The sequence below is a fragment of the Bombus bifarius genome, unplaced genomic scaffold (assembly GCF_011952205.1).
Source record: "Bombus bifarius isolate JDL3187 unplaced genomic scaffold, Bbif_JDL3187 scf7180000009772, whole genome shotgun sequence".
In the NCBI taxonomy this organism is placed as follows: domain Eukaryota; kingdom Metazoa; phylum Arthropoda; class Insecta; order Hymenoptera; family Apidae; genus Bombus; species Bombus bifarius.
In genome coordinates, this window is record NW_022885327.1 from 446,051 (window position 1) to 462,222 (window position 16,172).

The 16,172-nt window shown below is 33.2% G+C and overlaps 2 protein-coding genes across 3 annotated transcripts in view; both read left to right on the forward strand.

Moving 5' to 3' along the window:
* LOC117215715 overlaps positions 1-8,064 on the forward strand; it is a 288,668-nt gene extending 280,604 nt beyond the window's left edge. Inside the window, exons 3-4 of the mRNA XM_033462136.1 lie at positions 2,689-2,983; positions 5,203-8,064. Coding sequence (XP_033318027.1) covers positions 2,689-2,983; positions 5,203-5,417 — 510 coding nt within the window. The 3' untranslated portion in view covers positions 5,418-8,064. The remainder of the gene's footprint in view (positions 1-2,688; positions 2,984-5,202) is intronic.
* A 7,062-nt stretch (positions 8,065-15,126) lies between these two features.
* LOC117215712 overlaps positions 15,127-16,172 on the forward strand; it is a 37,000-nt gene continuing 35,954 nt past the window's right edge. Inside the window, exon 1 of one of the 2 annotated variants that reach the window (XM_033462130.1) lies at positions 15,127-15,501. The gene's annotated coding sequence lies outside the window, so the exon portion shown is untranslated. Of the gene's footprint in view, positions 15,502-15,706; positions 16,015-16,172 lie in introns of those variants that run through there. The other variant, XM_033462129.1, reaches the window with a different exon arrangement.

The following is a 16,172-nucleotide window of genomic DNA, read 5'->3' on the forward strand; positions in this document are numbered from 1 at the left end:
TTTCATTAACATTAATAATGCACAGAACATTTTACAAAAATGGACATCTCAAACCGTGTTTACAGTTTTGCACTTTAATTATACTCGTCGAAAAAAGGTTTCAACCTAGTATTTCGTCCACTTTCCTTTACTTTTTTTTTAATGTCTTTAATCTACGAGGCATACTGTCAACTGAATTTTTAATTATTTGTGGTTCAATATCGTACCATTCCTGTTGTGTTCTTTCCCATAATTCGTGAACACCTGAAGGTGGATTATTACATTTTGCCAGCCTTCTTTTCAAAATGGACCACAAATTTTCGATCGGATTCATACGCGGAATTGGTGCTGGCCACTTCATCACAGAAAAATTTTGATTTTCTAGCCGGGTTTTAACTATTTTTGCAGTATGCTTAGGATCCCCGTCTTATTGAAATACTACTTCACGTTCATTATATCCAATAGAATTAACTACAGAAGGTAAATTACTTTGTAGAATGGTCAAATAATGCTCTTTTCGCATTATACCTTCGATTCGAACTAAGGGACCAACACCTTTGTGAGTAAAGCAACTCCAACACATAATTGAGCCACCTCCAAACTTTATAGTTTGTTTTATATCATTTGGTTGATCGTTATTCTCGGATTAAGTCCAATACCAGGACTTTCCGTCGGATTCGAATCTGTTAATTTTTGTTTCGTCACTCCATATAACTCTTTCCCAATCCTCGATCGTCCATTCTTTGTAGGCGTCAACAAATTGTTTTCGTAATTTAATATTTTTGTTTGAAAGAGCTGGTTTACTTTCTTTTTCCTTCGCTCGTAAACTATTCTCTTTAAAGAGCGACGAATGGTCCATTCGCTAGCACCTATTTCGATTTGCTGAGCAGCAATTTTTGGTGTTTTGTAACTATCCGACCGAGTACAGTGTGCAATTTCACGTGCTGCTCTATCCGAAATAAGTCGCGGTCTACCGTTTTGTGAAGAAATTGGTGCACTAACATACCTTTCTCTTATTGTTGCAACTGTCGCATGACTGACACCACATTTCTCTGCAATTTGCAGCAACGACAAACCTTTATCACGCAAACAAATAATACTGTTCTTTTTATCTTCACTAAGTGGCTTCATCTTGGATTAAGCATATCAAACTGAAAAGTAATCTAACAATGGTGTGGAACAGTTGACTGCGAAACAGTGGACAATCAGTGCTTATTGACAGTTTCGTTTCCCTGACATTTACACGCTATCATAAACGTTTCTGACGCAACGTGCAAAACTGTAAACATTGTTTCAAAACACAATTATTATAATATATTCTGTACATTATTAATGTTAATGAAAATGAACTATTACATTTCGTTAATCAGACGCAGCTTGTAGTTACTGTTACCTAATCTTTACCGATCACTTGAAAAATTAGTCGTAGTATCGCCTTTTACATAAGATCAGCGGAGTGTGTTTACACTTTTGCTTGTCACTGTATATATATGTAAATTCTATAGACTTTAGAAGACCAACCGACGGTTTGACTTTCCCTGTCTTTACTGGGAGTCGGCCGAACGATATAAATAGAGAAGGACAAGTACTTAGGAGGGAGAATAAAACAGGATTTCGAGAAGCGAAGATGGAGAACAAAGAAAAAGAAAAGCAAGTTAAGAGTTAGAAGGAGAAAGAGAAGAGGGATTAGAAGCGGAGATTTTAGGAGATACGGAAGAAGACTTTAGAAAATCGATTCTTGAGTTTTCTCGAATCGATCGCCTGATTTCCAAAAATATTACAACATTACATATGTATATATATCTAAAACCTTGTTTGCATTAGGAAATTTTTGGAAGAACGATTGAGTCGATGAACCTTAATTAGGTTGTTCGAATTTGCACATGTAAATACAGTTTCAATCAAGTTGGAATAGCTTTTAGTCGTTCAACCAAAAATGGCCTTAAATGGCGCGGTGGGGCGCGACGTTTTGTGACAAATGACTATAGTCGCGCATAGTGCATACATATATGAATAACATTTCATAGAGAGCCGCTTTAGTCGTCCGTCGTAACGAAAGGATTAGCTCAAGTAGTACAACAAATTGAATACATTCGATACATTTTGACCTTATATATCGAAACAATAATAATCCTTATTTAACAATATTTTGACGCATTTTTAATGTTTGCATTACCCAATCTAATTTTTTCACATCAATTGCAGGCTGTCTTTCCTCCTAATGTAGCTTCTGTAAAATATTACAAACAACTTTTACCACATTGCGTCAAAATCTAAAGTTTCCTGAAAAAGAACAGACCGGAATTTGACGTTGATTTATGTTTTGCTTTAGTGCATAAATACATCTCTTTGTAATAAAAAAAAAACTGACAAAATATCGATCACGTTGCGTTCACTTAACTTCAAATTTTAAATCGAAATCTAATAAACATTTAACAGCATTTTTTGTCACTAAATTTTGAACAATTTTACACGTTTCTGAAATCAATTATTTCATATAGAACGACGTAGCAGTATCAAAGTTTTAATTACTATAACTTCTTCAACATCCCCGTAAAAAAGCTGCAACTGAAAAAGACATATCTGCCTCTAACAACGTATATTCGTACTAACTACCTTATCCAACTGTCGCGGCGTCGTGTCGCACAAGGATAACATGGCATACAATCATACGAGACTGAACGTATGAATTTTCTCTTTCCGTTCCAGATACCATCGTACGACCCGAACTCTCATTGTCTGTGCGTCGCCGGTGAAGTATATTGTTGGTGGCAGAATTACAATCCGAACACCGATCCTTCCGCCGGCCCCTCGTTCCTCCCATCGACGACGATAGAAAGTAATTACACGCCGTCGCTGGAGGGAAGCACGGATGCCGTCGACAGTTTGGAAGCTTCCGGTGATCCGGCGGAGGAGCCTTCTGTCGAGCAACAGGGATACGCGGAGATTAACGCGACCTACTCGACTACCTTGCAGCCAGTACCAACTACGTGTCTCGTGATGGGTAATAGATCAGTCGTAGTTTGTTTCAACTCGGTTCTTTACACAGCCGCAAACTATCGACTAGATAGCCGCTATTCGAAGCAAATAGAATTACAGTGTAATTAGTTTCGCATCGTATGGACGGTTTTTCACGAGGAAGTACAACGAATACAGAAAATATTAGCACGCCATTGTATTTAGTGTAGCATTTACAAACGAGTTAAGTTTAAATTTCGTATCATTCAATGGCACCTTCAATATGACTACAAAAATTTGATACCATGAAAATGAAATATAAACATTAATGAAAAAAGGAGAAAGAACGATTCGTTGGAAAATAGGGATACGCATAAATACTTTTTTGTAGTCACCGTAGGTAAGAGAATAATTATTTGTTTTGATTACGTGTTTTCTTAAAATTTCTAATCGTTTCGTAGAAAAGTTGCGCAGATGTATAAATATTCCGGATTCCAGGAAGTGAGAGAAAGAAAGCAGAGGATTAGACGATACTTGTATGGAAGCCCCGCATTAAACCGTATATGTATAACGCCTAATTTTTTTAGTCCGCACGAAACAAATTGTGTACTCAAAATTGTATTTATCGGGTATCTTCATAGTTAATAAAAAAGTACAAGAATTCAAAAGTTCAAACATTATATTGAAGCTAACGGTACAAAAAATTTGCTTCAATCCGCATCCAATGTAATTATCATAGGACTAATCCACGTCTTATACAGGGTGGTTGGTAACTGGTGGTACAAGCGGAAAGGGGGTGATTCTACGCGAAAAAAGAAGTCGAAAATAGAGAATAAAAATTTTTCGTTTGAGGCTTTGTTTTCGAGAAAATCGACTTTGAACTTTCGCTCGGTACGCGTGCGGTACGTTATAACGGATCTCACTGTAGATCGTTGTCTCGATGGAAAAATAAAAAAAAAATTTTTTATTCTATATTTTCGACTTCTTTTTTTGCGTAGAATCACCCCCTTACCGCTTGTACCGCCAGTTACCAACCACCCTGTATAATAATAAAGAGATTAAATTGGTATGAATATGCTAGACCAGAGATTGTTAACCTGTGGTCCGCGGACCTCCAGGAGGCCACGAAGTCCTTACACGGACGATTTGTATTATCGCATTATTCGAATAAAAAGTATTTATTATTTATTGTATGTATAGGGTGTATAGAAGGTAGATCGAAAAACCACTGTAGCATGATTCCACACCGTGGATCGGTGGAAATTTGGAAATTTGGAAATTTGGATCGGTAGAAAATTGACCTTGAGCATGACTTTTACAGTCAAAATTTGTTTACTGCAATGTATTTTGCTCATCACTAGGAACAACAGTCTCAAAGGAACCATGGATATTAAATAACCCCTTCTTCAAGAAAAAGATGTTTATTTATGCGGTTTCGACCTGCATTTAGACGTCGCGATATTAATTCTTGATCACCGAATCGTTAACACAGTCGCTGAAAATCGCAGTGTCACGGAATGCTTTCTGCACGCAGAGATCTTCCACTATTCTTGTATCCCGATATATTTAACGAGCTAATCTGTGATGTCCTGCTGCTTCGTAAATAGCACGCCATTTCCTCATTAAATACGAATATAGATGTAAATATATTGTGAATGAAACCAGTTTAAGAATTATTAAAACTTTAACACTTTTTCTGGAAGATGTAGTTCCTTTGAGACTTTCGTTCCTCGTAATGAGCGAAATACGTTGAAATAAAAAATATTTAGCACCGAAAATCATAGTCAAGATCAACTTTGCACAACTTCTTTTTACAAATCTTCGCTTATCCAGGTGTGTAGAGTCATGCCACGGTGTACAATGTACAAAAGTTATACAATAATAAAAGATTTACACTGTGTATAGTTCTCGCTTAACAGTTTGAATGGTCCTTCGGCTTTACATCTTTCTCTTATCTTCTCTCAGCCTCTCTCACATTCTCACCCTTTTACGCTTATCTACGCTTTCACTCACATCCTTACTCTCCGCCTATAAATTATTGCAATACATACATATATTTCTACATTTACATATCACATAACACATATCGTTCTCCTTATACTCTTCTAATACTCTCTTGAACCATTGCATAATAAACAATAAGAATCGAGAATTGAAAGCGTAGAATCGTCTGGTATTTTCAAGCAACTTGTAGGTAGGCCAAGAGAAAAATCCAAGAGAAATGTAAAATACTGTGTCCGGACGGACACGATATTCTGATTACAGGAAGGGAATACCGTGAGGGCGAGGTACTTCCGCATTCGACCGGAAACTGCATTGAATGCAGCTGCGGATCCGAGGGCCGTGTCGAGTGTTCGCCACGGGACTGCGTGGCCCTTCGACCCGAGATACCAGTTGCACCAGATATACCGGACGCACCAGATGGCGATTTCGAAGTTTTCAATCTTGCCAGGGATCGGGGAATCGACGAGAGCTTCTAAAAAATCCGATAATAACGATTGTCGCCTGCTCCATGAGATCTTCGAACGCGTGACTCGTGAGAGACTCGACTTTCGTGTAATCGCGGTCTTCGACGAGTTTCGCCTTTACCTATTAAGCTTTTCTTTTCTATTCGGAATTTGTTGATCGATATGAATTATACGTGAAAGTCAAACAATGTTAATCATTACGTTAACGTTAAAATGAATTATTTAAATTTGTGTGGTTTTTCTGATTTTGAAAATGGCGAATGAAGAGTTAGTATTGTATACATACGTGAATCATAGTTTAATTTTCATAAAAGTGGGTCAGGATTCTAAGAGAAATAATGAATTCCTTAAATAAGTAATTATCTTATCTGTAATATTATCTTTTTATAGTATCGAAACTATAGTGGATTAATCACGCTTAAAAAGTAAAATTATGACTGTCGTTTTCTTATTTCTCGCAAAGGTGTACGAAAAAGCTTGTTTCGTTCAAATGGCAAAGCATGCTCCAAACTTTCGAGCAGGAGTATACGAATGTGTTTTGTAGCATGTAAAATTTATTGATGACTTATGAATAATTTGTAACGATATGATTGCAACAATTGGGAATATAGCGAAAAATAAGATTGGTTATTTTGTACTATGATTCATACTAATTCCATTTGAGAATTAATTTAAAATAGATAAAACCTTAAATATTAGATTTTATTAAAAATTTATTCTACTAGAAATATAACGATACATTAATGATAGGAAGTATTAAAAGCGATACTAGTAGTTATACGGTTTATTTATGTTATTTATAATATAATTTAGTAGTAATAATTGTAGAAATAATTTTTTTATAAACTTTGAGGAACATATTGGTATACATGTTAACCGTAAATAATTAATGTATTGTAGAGTGAAAATTGAATGCAATTTCTCGCACGATTATTTTCGTATCGATCAACAATATGTTGATACATATCTGTACGATCATTGCGTTTTAAATACCAGTTTACGCAAGTAATCGAACGTTTAACGATCCTCCAACCGTATGGAATGATTTTCTTATTAAAAATATTTATCTATGGGTCGAGATCCAGGTATTTAACAAACGGAAAGAATTATCAAAGTATTTTTTACGCATCTCACAACATATTAAAAGTCACATGATTTTAACGAGAAAAATATTCTCGACCGGGAAGTGATTACACGGTTGAAGGATCTGTAAGTACTAATTAGTTTAATTTATATACCTTCTTATCCGTGTTCTCTCAAGCCTTAAGCTTTTCTCCTTTTGTTTGAAACGCGATTCCGGTTGAAAGAGTTCTACGAAAGGGAAAAAGAAAACTCTGAAAAATCGATTACCGATAATGAAACAAAAGGAACCTTAACTACTTTCTTTTCACATACCTGAATAATTAAACGAGACAGGAATTAGATATATATAATTATGTATGAGAAAAGTAAAGAATACTTAACTTCAAAGAAAAATATATTATTGCAAATTACAACGATGATTAAAGAGAGAGCAAGGTTCAATTTCAACGTCGTCGAGTTATCGTCGTAATGATCAGTAGCTTGAATCGACCCAGGCCAAGCCAAATAATATATTTATGTTCAATTTAGTGATTTAATGAGATCGATAGACAGCTTTAAGCCAGGACGTTATTCCAACATTTACGAGCCAACTGTAATTTATTACCCCCAGGACTTCTAAACGTTTCACTAGCGTGGGCCTAATTTATCAAACGATAGGTCTTAGAAACGATCCATCTAAATACCAATTAATTACGAACAAATTTTATCTAATCGTAATGCGTTTGCAAATTGCATTTCTTTATCAGGATTAATATTGTTACCATTTTTACCATCCACTACAACTTACTATTACCTAAGAAACGTTAACGAATCTTGAGAAAATGTTCCTCACGCAAGAACCTTCAGCGCCACGAAAGTACCAAATGATAGATTAATAGCGATTAAGTACTCGTTCCTTAAGAGAACTCACATTCCTGATACTTCCTTTTTATTTCTAACATTTGAATTCTTCGAATAACTTAAACTAGTCCCAGAAGAAAAACTCCGTTTTGAACAAAATGCTCCGTTTATTCATCTTGCGTTTCATAATCCTCTTTCATCGATGGAAAAAGTGGAGATTTGCGCACCAGGATAGATCCTCGAGCGGTACAATTTTTCTATAAGACGACCTACCGACGATCTATCCTCATACCGACGAATCGTCGCCACGATCGTCACCAAGTATCGTGATTAAGTGAGAACTCTCGGCCAATTTGGCCACACATTTTCTATGTAGACACCCGTAGATGTTAGAACGCAAGTTTGAACGATAGGTCCCGCGCGCTTCAATTCTCTAAATGAGGGATCGTTGTAGTTCTCTCGTCTGTTGTACGGTATTTTGTACGCGTTACGAGAATGGAAGCGATTACTTTCCACCATGTTAACGATAAACAAAACTATATAATTCTGTAGACGTCGGCCTACAACGTACGAATTAATAAGTCGGGTATGAGAAAACCGGCCTGTTCGGTCTCGGGATCGAGTACCCGTTTTAAGAGAAGAAGCGTTACAGAGCTTGGATAGTTCTGGATCTTCGTCATAAGATCGTAAATGATACTCGTGTCATTCATATCTTTCGTCATATTCTAGTCGAGACGTAGTCATATCCTGTTCACGGTCGGTACGTTCGGCCTTGTAGCTTGGATCGTAGGGACGGCAATGCCCTGCTACTCCTACTACGAAGAAAGCACGACCTGTACGAGACGTTGAGAAAGCTTATTGAACAAACTCGATTGGCTTGTGGCTCGCAAGCCGGCAATCTGGTGAAACGATCTTTGCACGAGCTGATCTATCTAGCCTCTACTGTGTATAAAATATTGTTCCAGTTGTGCTTTTTGCTTCTGTTTCCGTGATATTGGAAATTGGATATCGGCGAGAAATCACATTCCGTGTTTGTTTAGCAAGGTGAACAATTTCAAATCGCTAATAAAAATCTGAAATCGAAGAACTTATTAAAGATCTCGATAATACTTGATTGTAAAATTTGGTTTTTTGCTTGTTTTATCGTAGATCTGAATTAATGAAAAAGACATTCTTTTTTATTGAATAAATTTGAATAATTTTAGAAATTTCTTGAAATTCTAAATTTAAATTCATTACTCATTTATGTTTACAATCTATAAGAATATTTATTCTATTAAACAAGCGAATATTTTTTGTTTTACAAAAATATTTTATACATTTCACACAGTTCTATTGCAAAACGAATAACGACTTTTAATTTAATTAAGAAATAATTTTCTATCAATTTACTGGCAGAAATAATCATAAATATATATAAATAATCGTAACAGTCGAAACTAAAAAATTATTAATATTATTTAATTTTATACGTATTCGAAACATATGCTCAATTAATATTAAATTTTAATTCATGGGGCAAAAATGCAAAGTTCGTGTCAATCAGATCGAACATCTCGTACATTTGCATCATATCATGAATGAATAAACTATCAGCGAGAAAATACCAGAGTTTTAAGACGAATCGATTAGCATAGTAAACGATTTAATGTAAGAATTAACTAACGAATGTCTAAATAACAGAAGCATAGAATGGGAGTGAGTTCTCGAGGATAGCTGACATTCCTAATCTCACGTGCAGATTAATCACTTACGATACGTATATTAGTAAAACCACGTTGTAAGGTGAAGAAAGAAGATTTTTCGTAGAACGATGTTTCTGCTACATATGGAGCGATAAAAAAAATATTTAATAAAAATCGGTAGCGTAATTCGCCGGTTGAATTTAGTATTAAATAGCCTCCTAATCTATATATATATACATATATACATATATGTATTCCTTTTAATGACAGAGACAAAATGGAATTCTGTGTTGTATGGATCAACATGCACAATTAATTGATTTAATACATACATATAAATATTATATATTCATATATATATATTATATATACATGTACACGTACTTATGCATACACGAGGAACCAAATATCAAGAGATAATTATTGTACGTAACTATGCATATAATATATGTATACATATAAATTATACATATATAGGAGTAGGATACCCAAGCGTTTTCAATTGCTGTGCACCTTTTGTAGATATGAATTCGTCTCTTCGTTTCACAGTACGTTTTCTTCTGTGTAATTCCGGTGTTTCAGTAGTCCAGTCACAATCAAATTACAATAGAGTTATTTTGAGAAAAAAATAATTCCGCATTCTGCTAATATAAATGTAATATTGGGAGATAGATGGACCACCTGTTTCGAATGCTTCTCGTTTATTCTTTTAGAAAGTTGATAGTATGTATACATTTTTGCTGTGATTATATTATACGTGTACGTTATTTTTAACTATATGTAATAGAGATTCAGATTGGAAACTATGGCAAGAAGAATATTGTAGAGCAAAAAAATAAAAGAATATCGTGTCATCCAAAAATTATTTGCAACTCGTTGAAAGATGAATTCTCTATAATTAATATGTATATGTATGTACATTAGTCATAAGTTCAATATTATTTCATTTCTATTACAAACTTTAGTAGATTTCTTCCATGTTACTATTATAAATTTTACTTGATGAATTGTAAGCAATAATGGTGGCAATCATGTGTACTATATACGTTTGGCAATGAAAGGAATAAAATGAATAGAGGCAAGGAAATAATTATCAGGATAAACATATCATATAATAATATTATCCTAAAACCTAAAAAATGATCCATCTATCTTCAAGCATGTTGTCACAGATACGTTTGATTATACAGAGAATCTATCTCAGCGTACAAATAGTTAACGATCTTATGGTAGCACCGATTATCATGCAGAATCAAATAGGAAAAGCAAAGGGTTGTAATTAGACTTTTATGATGACTAGTTAATTGTTCATAGTTAGTCGCATAGTTAGGTAGAGATCCAATGTGATACATACATTCAAAAGGTAACTTTGTCTAAAAGTTTTACTATACATATAGGAAGAAGATACGACATCTTATCGCAAGATTTGCCGTAAACTTCTACGAGCGTTCGTTCAATTAGATGTACCTAAACCATAGAAAATCAAGCAACGTTCCGAACGTTATCGTCGGGTTCGCTTTTTGCAATGATTCGAGTTTATTGTCATACACATTAATGGCATTTTCTTTGACGAACCAGCGTAATCGCATCATCATAACACGGCCTGTACTGATATTACCTTTAACGATAATCGAAATAGAAAACAGGATGATCTCGAATGTTTTGTGACCACTGTGGAATAACGAATCGAGACTACTATTTTTTAACTGCGCCACTTTTCGAGGGAATCGTGAACAATTTGTGTATTATCGTTCTAGAACAATCTATCCCCTGGAAATTCAAACATGAGATTGCATTAAAGAGAAAACAAAAAAAATGGAAAACGAATGGGAAAAGTAAGTAGGATCATCACGAGATCACGCGGGACCATCATGGCAGTTCGTTTTTCTCGTACGTCTTCCAATCATTCCATAAACCGTTGTGTCTGTCTTGTATCCGTGGGATCGCCTGTCTTCTTAAAAACGGTTGTACGCTAAATAAAGGAAGATCTTACGGTATGTCGATTTTTTTTTCGATTTTCACTCTATCCTTATATTGTCTATATTATATATGTGTAATATACGTCATGGTTCTAAATCCGTGTAAAGTCAGGGAAATTCTGTGACCCGAGATAATATGGAAATGAAGAATAACAATATTACGTGGAGTTTTCGTTTTTGAGAAAATAAAACTTAAAAGCGTGTCAAGTACATAGGTATACGAGATTGATTCTCGACTGGACAGAAGTAAACAATTGATAGGAGATTATTCAACATGCGAAAATAAATAAAGAATGTAGAACAACATTTTTTTTGCCTGAAATCTCGTTTTCGAGAAAGTCGAATTTGAAAATTTGTCAAATACACATATACCAGGCTAATCTTTTATTCAATATGTTCAAATCGTATTTTCTCGAAAACGAAAACTTAAATGAAAAAGTGTTATTCTACATTTTCCCACTATTGGCTTATTTTTGCATAGAATAATTTCCCGTATTACACATCTATTTATCTAAATACACTAGGCAAGTTTCCTGACTCAATAATCCTAAAGATCACCTCCGATGCAACAGTTATTCTATTATTACGTATTATTTTGGTATTTAGTAGAATAAGTCGTAGAATCTTCTTGACTTCATTTCTACCGCAAATCTAAGCACACAGTGTATAATATATTTACGTTATTACGATGTTTTAGTTATATATACAGGGTGGTTGGTAACTGGCGGTACAAGCGGAAAGGGGGTGATTCTACGCGAAAAAAGAAGTCGAAAATATAGAATAACAATTTTTTTTTTAATTTTTTCCATCGAGACAACGATCTACAGTGAGATCCGTTATAACGTACCGCACGCGTACCGAGCGAAAATTCAAAGTCGATTTTCTCGGAAACAAAGCCTCAAACGAAAAATTTTTATTCTATATTTTCGACTCCTTTTTTCGCGTAGAATCACTCCTTTTCCGCCTGTACCACCAATTACCAACCACCTTGTATATCATGTCAACAGTCAATGGTTTTTCCATTATTAGATTGTTTCGCAAAGCTGTGCTTTTAGATAATTACTTTATAGAATTGAGATAAATCATTTGACACTGTTATATTAATTTATTTTATTAGTACTGTCTCCAGAAAAAATAAAATAAAGAATAAGGTAAGATAAACAAATAAGATAAAAATAAGATAAACAGATTTGTTATATCAAATAAAGCATTACACTAAAATTAGATATTTACGATACGTTCAATTCAAAAATATATATGTCGTATATTATTACAATATCACAAGAATATTCATGAGACAAATGACTAATAACATATTAGCGTCGCGCCTTCTATACACATGACATGTGTCGAGGCATCTCGTAACTCTCAAAAGTCATCGGGCTACTGATATTCATAATCTTAAACTTGGCAATGACAACTGATTAAGACGTAACGAATTCTAATAATGATCATGGAAATAAGGATGATCATCGCAGATGAGTCATCTACAGTAAATGTGAAGGATGAAAGCCACAGTATTTACACTACTTCACTGGTTGAATTCACTTCACCAATTTGAAATATTACAGGCTTAATTAAACATATTAAGGGTTAAATTTTGAAGTAAATTGAACTAAATAATAATATAATTCTAATGTAACATAATAATAAAAAATAAAATAATTAATAACATAAGCAATAACATAATTTTCAAACGTAGACATTATAGAAATAAATTATTATTCGCGAAAATACAGATTTATAACAATAAATGTAATTTTAACAATAACCTTCAATGGATAAAAAATACAAAAAAATTAATTCCTATTTTCAGTTTTTAAATAACGTTGCGCAAGCAAACAGGTGTTACCAACCATTTCCTACGTTTTTGGATAATTTCAAATTATAAAAGGGAAACGTCTCTCTAATTGTATAGTTGCATAGATAACATGACCTTTTCCACAAGTTGTAGTTTTCGCACAGTCAATGCAGAAACTGCACGCGGAGCTTTCACACAGCCCGCTGCGTTCAAGCCATCTAACTGCTGGCAGCGAAAATGAAAGAATTTTACAAATCTTTTTGTGTGTTTTATGGGCATTCAACCAATAAGAAAAGAAGTTCACGCATAATATAAGTCATAAACTGTAGAACAACGCTCGTTGCATTTAGTTTAGCGCAGATCAGTTTTTGAAAATAAAGCCCATCTTGGAACCAATCGATCGTAGAAAAACGTCTTTTTCTTGAAATTACGTGGAATGATTCCAGAAATCGATGAAAGCAAGTTCCACGACGATAGAATGTAAATTGCAGAAGTTACTGCATTTAACAACAAAGTAAAAATAATTATCACTGTATTTTAGCTATGCCTTTGAACGAAAGCATTTTTTTACACTTGCATATCTATACTATAAGTCTTCTACATAGCGTAGAAGCTCGGAGCATAAACTAAGATAAACTCACATATTTTTCTTAGAAATTAAAAATTTTCCGTTTTGTAAATTGATTAATTCATTTTACAGAAACTAACAAACGAATCGATTTGAAATTTGGTTTCCTATTTTGATATGACTGATACCATAAAGCCTCAATATTATATGACAACTTTAACTACTGTCATAAACGATTTAAGAAAAAAGTCTTTGCACTATTTGCTAATGTACAACGTAAAAATTAATCTTATCGTTACGTAACGACTTTCATTTTATAGATAATTTTATTATATACAACTTCCTAATGACACTTTTTCACGTATGATAAATAATTTTTAAGATATAGAGGAAATGTAAGAAAAACTCGCGTTTTTTTTTTATTTAATCGATATGATGTTTATAAAGTTATAAAGTTGCTTGTTTTGTAGGTTAGATTATATTATCTACATAACGTAGATATAAGATAGATATATAAGATAAACAGATCTATATAGATATATACGATATAGATTAAATTATATAGATAATATAATCTATATCGTTCCGAATCATATGATACAAAAACGTTTCTACTAAGAATTTGTTTCTGACACAATCAGATTATATTCGATTATATTATACAATCAGAATACATATCAGTTTATTTCGAATAGAATATTCGTAGGAGGGCCATTCCTCTCCGTGACAGTGAACAGACAGTTTTGTATCGAGTCAGAGACCAGCTGAGCATCTTAGGAGTAACGATAGTGAAATGCAATTCAAATTGTATAATTGAGAAATATTATAAACCGTTGTAAAACGTATATTACTTACAGATTATCCAAAGTGAAAAGGTGTAAATTTGGCTTTATGTTATAGTTTCGGTTTACGATAAGGATCCCGATATTCTTCTTATTGATTCTTAGGAAACATGCACGTGTGACGATAGTTAGACCTGATGATGCTGCACGACGCATGTAGAATGATAAGAAATAAGGACAGCTTCTTTTCATCAGTATCACGCACAACACCGAACAAAGATCAGCTATATTCTTTTTAATAGAACCATCCATTTTTTAACACGTTAACCAATCTGTTATAGCATTTCTCATAAAAGGAGGATAGTAACCTATTTATGTCGAGAAACTATTAATATCGAACAAAAAAACTTTGGAAAAACTGAACAACATAAATAAAATAATTAAATTTTGGGTTTTTGTCATTTTTTATCATTATAGTATTAACTATTTATACTCTTTTTAATAGAACCATCCATTTTTAACACGTTAACCAATCTGTTATAGCATTTCTTATAAAAGGAGGATAGTAACCTATTTATGTCGAGAAACTATTAGTATCGAACAAAAAAACTTTGGAAAAACTGAACAACATAAATAAAATAATTAAATTTTGGGTTTTTGTCATATTTTGTCATTATAGTATTAACTATTTATATTTATATTAAATTATAATATTATATACTATTATAGTATTATTATTATATATTATAACTACATAATATTATATAGTATTATAAGTTAATAGTGCTATATATTAAGACGTCCTTATATTATATTATGTATAAGGAACTTTATAAGGAACTTTATTCTAATATTAATGTAATTTGGGCACAAGATTTCACACTGCACTTCTCTCTTTTTTTGTCAACTGAGTCCTAGGCCATTATACAACGCTACATACATACTATGGAGGGGATACATACTTGTGTATGTTTTTGCTCTACGTATTCACTCTCGCACGTACAAATGTACCATATATACAACAACAACAAACCGCTCGTCTGATGCCGGTCTTAGTTTGAAAAACCTGACTACGGATTGGGAAAGGTGATAAATGATAAACCTTTTGACAAAAGGACTGATATCGAGTCAAACAGTTCAGTACTTCCCTCAGAATCTTGGCGATACATTGTATGTCTCATGAAGCATGCGACTTGGTGTCGCGAGACCAAGCACCGATTGTCAATTTTTCGTAACTGGACATAGACACATAGCTATCTCGTAACTATACTACTATTATCAGTACCAGAAATACGTTGGGTTGCTGTCGATCGTTCGGTAGTCGTCATATTATCTTTGAAGAGAACGCTTTGTATATAGTAAGTACCTATACTAATAAATTACATGTATGTCTTTAACATTATTATTTTGCATAGTGTTCTCCCTATAATATGCATTAATATATAATATAAAATTTAAAATTCATTTCTGGTGACTTGAAGAACATAAGTATAGTTTGTATGACTTGTGTATGGCTGTGCATTACGATATTTGAAAATTAATTAACAACAGTAATTAATTTAACTTTTTGGTATTATCGTAATAATAAATGATTATTCTTAGGAACAGAATTACTTTGTGCATGCACATACCTTAAAGTACTAAAAGTTAAATTACAACAAGATATGTAATGGATTAACAGTATACGATAATTAAAGAGAATGTCATTTTTTATAAATTACGAAAAATTTACTTATATCTGAACTAAGAAATGTTATAAATATCATAAGAAGGGAAACAGGAGAAATAAAATTGAAAGAGAGAATGAGAAAGAGTAACAGATGCTTTTCAGTAACGCTGACGTATACTAATTTGATATCTTAGACGTAAAGGTTAGGTGTTAAATCCTAAGCGAATCTAATGAAATATTTAATTAAATATAACGTATTGAAGTATTTACTTAGTTATGTTTATTCCAAATTGTTTGTTTCGATATAATTTTTGCAATATATTAAAGAATATAAATATATCATATATCATATCAAAAAAA